The 4,866-nt window shown below is 48.4% G+C and overlaps 1 protein-coding gene across 1 annotated transcript in view; it reads left to right on the plus strand.

The window, feature by feature from the left end:
- Window positions 1-2,465: 2,465 nt before the first annotated feature.
- Window positions 2,466-4,866, plus strand: part of LOC128704907 (uncharacterized) — a 45,191-nt gene continuing 42,790 nt past the window's right edge. The window contains exon 1 of the mRNA XM_053800128.2: window positions 2,466-3,659. Coding sequence (XP_053656103.2) covers window positions 2,961-3,659 — 699 coding nt within the window. The 5' untranslated portion in view covers window positions 2,466-2,960. The remainder of the gene's footprint in view (window positions 3,660-4,866) is intronic.

Raw genomic sequence — 4,866 nt, forward strand, 5'->3', positions numbered from 1 at the left:
AGGAGATGTGGCACTAGTGTGGTCAGAGCATCTTCGAAGGCAGGAGATGTGGCACGATTGTCGTCAAAGCATCTTCCAAGGCAGGAGATGTGGCACGAGTGTGATCAGAGCATCTTCCAAGGCAGGAGATGTGGCACTAGTGTGGTCAGAGCATCTTCCAAGGCAGGAGATGTGGCACTAGTGTGGTCAGAGCATCTTCCAAGGGAGGAGATCATTCACAGACTAGTGTGACTGACGTGTGTCAGCTCTGAGGTGAGGTTTCTTGACCTCAGGCCCAGAAACAGTGTTAATTGAGCAGTGATTATTCACGTGGTGCTGATATGAGTTAGGTACCACCAACGTTCACCTCACACCCGTAAACTGCGCTCTCTCTCTCTCTCTCTCTCTCTCTCTCTCTCTCTCTCTCTCTCTCTCTCTCTCTCTCGCTCGCTCGCACGCACGCACGCACGCACGCACGCACGCACCTTACAGTCAGGTCTCAGACCAAGTCTCCTCGATTGCTTCATTTTAACGTATACAAAACTGTACACTGTGAATTTATGTGAAAATGACGTTAACAGGAAGATCATGGTGAGGCAGCGTTGGATATACCGTAGTCCCATGTATCCCCACGCTTATTGGTATCCCCTTACACTGTCATACCTTGGACAGTGTGACACTGGACCAAGAATGTACCAGTCTGTGACGTGTTCTGGACAGTGTGGTGCTGTCATACCCTGGACAGTGTGGTACTGTACCAAGAATGTACCAGTCTGTGACGTGTTCTGGACAGTGTGGTACTGTACCAAGAATGTACCAGTCTGTGACGTGTCCTGGACAGTGTGGTACTGTCATACCCTGGACAGTGTGGTACTGTACCAAGAATGTACCAGTCTGTGACGTGTTCTGGACAGTGTGGTACTGTACCAAGAATGTACCAGTCTGTGACGTCCTGGACAGTGTGGTACTGTCATACCCTGGACAGTGTGGTACTGTACCAAGAATGTACCAGTCTGTGACGTGTCTTGTACAGTGTGACACTTTACCAAGAAGGTACCAGTCTGTGACGTGTCCTGGACAGTGTGGTACTGTCATACCCTGGACAGTGTGGTACTGTACCAAGAATGTACCAGTCTGTGACGTGTTCTGGACAGTGTGGTACTGTACCAAGAATGTACCAGTCTGTGACGTCCTGGACAGTGTGGTACTGTCATACCCTGGACAGTGTGGTACTGTACCAAGAATGTACCAGTCTGTGACGTGTCCTGGACAGTGTGGTACTGTACCAAGAATGTACCAGTCTGTGACGTGTCCTGGACGCTGCCAAACATTTCAAACCTTGAGGATTTTTGTCCAGGAATACAGCAGTCTTCAAACCAGGTCTCGGACCAGGCCTTACACCAGTCTTCAGACCAGGTCTTGGACCAGGCCTTACACCAGTCTTCAGATCAGGTCTCGGACCCGTTAGTTTCTCACAGGTGATTGAAACATGGGAAAATCAATCTCTCTCTCTCTCTCTCTCTCTCTCTTATTATAAAATGACTCAGAGTGTGACTTTGTAAATGGATAAAATCTGAGCGAAACGCCGTCTTAAGCTCCTCTCTATGTGCTGGTTATTTGTGTGCTCAGTTTCACTCTTATGACAGGAGAGTCGTACCTCCATAGATGGCTACTGTCTACCAACCGTAACTCGGTTGGTAAGGCACTCGTCTAACACACTTGAGATCCTTATACCTGGAGGGGAGAGGGTGTTCCAGGGGTCAACGCCCTGCGGCCCGGTCCATGACCAGGCCTCAGACCAGTGGTGTGATCCCCAGTACAGGTGGAAACATTGGCTGGCGTGTTTCCTTAAGACACCTGCTGTCCCTGTTCACCTAGCAGTAAGTAGGTACCTGGGTGTTAGGCGACTGGTGTGGGTCTCATCCTGGGGACAAAATTAACCTAAGTTGTGGGAAATGCTCTGCATAACAAGAGGCTTTCTATATAGTATGTCATTGATGTCAGCTATGGTCTGTATAAGTTGAATCATGTACTGGTAGAAATAAAGATTATTATTATTATTATTATTTACTTGTCGAGAGAGAGAGAGAGAGAGAGAGAGAGAGAGAGAGAGAGAGAGAGAGAGAGCGCACAGTACACTCACCCACATTGTCAGAGTATTGCACATATCTGCAGTATTGTTGGGAAGCAGATGTGTGTTGAAGGTCCCCGGGGAGGGGGGGGGGGTCATCGCTCCCTGAGACTTCTTGACGAACAAGGATCCTGGTTGCTGGGCAGAGCAGTCAGGCTATTGGTACTAGCAACATGCAGTGCAGCCTCAGCACCTCAGCCTGACTTTATTAGCAGTTACCTATCAGCGCACTGAAGGATGGCATGCGGTCGAACCAGTGCCAAATTCTTGCCAGCTGTGATGGCACTGCCTATAGTAGTGCCTCTGGTGGACGCTGCTGCTACTGGTGACACGTGCCAGTGAGTGAGGTTTCAGGGTGCCAGCCACTAGTGCCAGTTTGGCTGCTTCTCCCAAGCAACCAGTGCCACTTCTCTCTTCTTGAGTGCCACTTTTCATCACTGTTCTGCATTAACAAGTCAATTAGTGTGTACAGAACTACAATAGTGCTTCCCAAACTTATAAAATATCACAGAATTGAAATATTTGAGAACAGAAGTGTGAAAATGTATTGAAAATGTTTTTTGTGGAAGTGTTGTACTGGCCTAGTTGTGCTTGTAGGGGTCGAACCGTAGATCCTGTGTTCACTCGACTTTGTACTCGTCTAGTTGTACTCGCCTGTTTGCAGGGATGGATTTATAGTTCTGGCTACGCCGCTTAAGCTTAAACTATAGATTTTGCTTATTCCTGGGTCTGTAGGGCCCTGTCATACCCATTCTTAAAACTGTGCATTGTGTTTGAGGATGGGCCTGGGCTGTGTGTGTAGGAAGGCAAGTAGAATTAGTAGGTCAGGTGGTGAGTCAGGTGGTGCGGTATGCGGCCACGATGGCAGGTGAAAGAGTACTCATTGATCAAGTACTTGCGTGAGTGCGTGTGGGCCCTGGAACGACTTGACTCCCGTATTAACATGATCCGCCACTCTTGGAGCACCCCGTGTTTCATCCCAGAGGAGATGGAACCTAGCCAAGATACTCTTCTGCGCTCTCAACCTGCTGCGCCGCGCCCCCGCAGCCGCAGCTGCCTCATCCCTCCGGAATTGCAAAACGAAGATGTACAGGAGGACATCTCACAGCAGCGCAACTTTCGCCGCCTGAGCTGTATACCTTCTAAGGACGATGATGATGATGATGCCCCTATATACATACCTGGAACGAGTGAAGGACCGGTTGTGGGCGCGGCCGATGAAAAGCCGTCCACAAGTGACCCCGCCACAGAAAGCGAAGAGAGGTCAACCACTGCTAGCCCAACACGATGTCCCACAAGGTCTTCCACTTCAAGTCCAACTCAGTGTGCCAGCAGTCGTTCTCGAGCTCCTTCCAGCAGTCCTTCAAGAGACGGGTCGAGGTCCACCTCGGCACCAGTGTTGCGCCCGAGGGTGCTGTATCGAACCCGCAAGACTTCAATGCCTTCCCGTATTCGCATCCCTGAGGATGGTGTGGCTTACTGCCTCTCTCCTCTCTTCTCTCCTCTCAGCTCTCCTCCCATCCCCAGCGACGCCTTCACCATGAAACAGGTATATAAAAAACATCCAGAAACATAACAATCATTTCACAATGGAAGGTACCTTGGTTCGATTTCTAGGGAGAGAGAAATGTATTGGCAATTCTCCTCGCACGTTATGCCCATATTTTGCCGGTAAATATGTACCCGGGTATATGTCGACTGTTGCTGGTGGCATCTTAAGGTGAAACGCACGGGCAACTCTCCTAATACTTGCTCCCCTCAAGGAAGGTTCCTTGATGTTGGTGAGGGGCTCGTGATTTAGGGAATTGGATCTGTGCTCCAGTTCCCCGAATTAAGCCTGAATGCCTTCCACATCCCTCCCCCAGGCGCTGTATAATCCTCCGGGTTTAGCGCTTCCCCCTTGATTATAATAATAATAATCCTAATACTTGCCCATGTTTATTAAATAGGTACCCAGGGTGTTAGTCGACTGTTATGAGTGGCATGCTGGGCAGGGAGAGTAATCCCATACTGGAGTGTTTGATACCTTAATCACTCTCATTGACAAGTCTCTCAGCTCAAACTGACATATTTCATCAATTCACATATCAAACCCATTAAATGTGATGAAATTGACGAACATAGCTAGTTTTGTGACTAACACACTGCTGGTGTTGTCACAATGTAACTATCATATAGAATAGTGTAGCAACACTGCTGGTGTTGTCACAATGTAACTATCATATAGAATAGTGTAGCAACACTGCTGGTGTTGTCACAATGTAACTATCATATAGAATAGTGTAGCAACACTGCTGGTGTTCTTACAATGTAAATATATAGAATAGTGTAGCAACACTGCAGGTGTTGCTACAATGTAACTATCATATAGAATAGTGTAGCAACACACTGCTAGTGTTCCCACAATGTAACTATCATATAGAATAGTGTAGCAACACTGCTTGTGTTCCCACAGTGTAACTGTCAGGGGTAATGGCGTAGCAACACACTACTTGTGTTCCCACAGTGTAACTGTCAGGGGTAATGGCGTAGCAACACACTGCTTGTTCCCACAGTGTAGCTGTCACGGGTAATGGCGTAGCAACACATTGCTTGTGTTCCCACAGTGTACTGTCACAGGTAATGGCGTGGCAACACACTGCTTGTGTTCCCACAGTGTAACTGTCAGGGGTAATGGCGTAGCAACACACTGCTTGTGTTCCCACAGTGTAACTATCACGGGTAATGGCGTAGCAACACACTGCTTGTGTTCCCAC

This window comes from Cherax quadricarinatus, chromosome 91 (assembly GCF_038502225.1).
Source record: "Cherax quadricarinatus isolate ZL_2023a chromosome 91, ASM3850222v1, whole genome shotgun sequence".
NCBI classification, from domain to species: Eukaryota; Metazoa; Arthropoda; class Malacostraca; order Decapoda; family Parastacidae; genus Cherax; species Cherax quadricarinatus.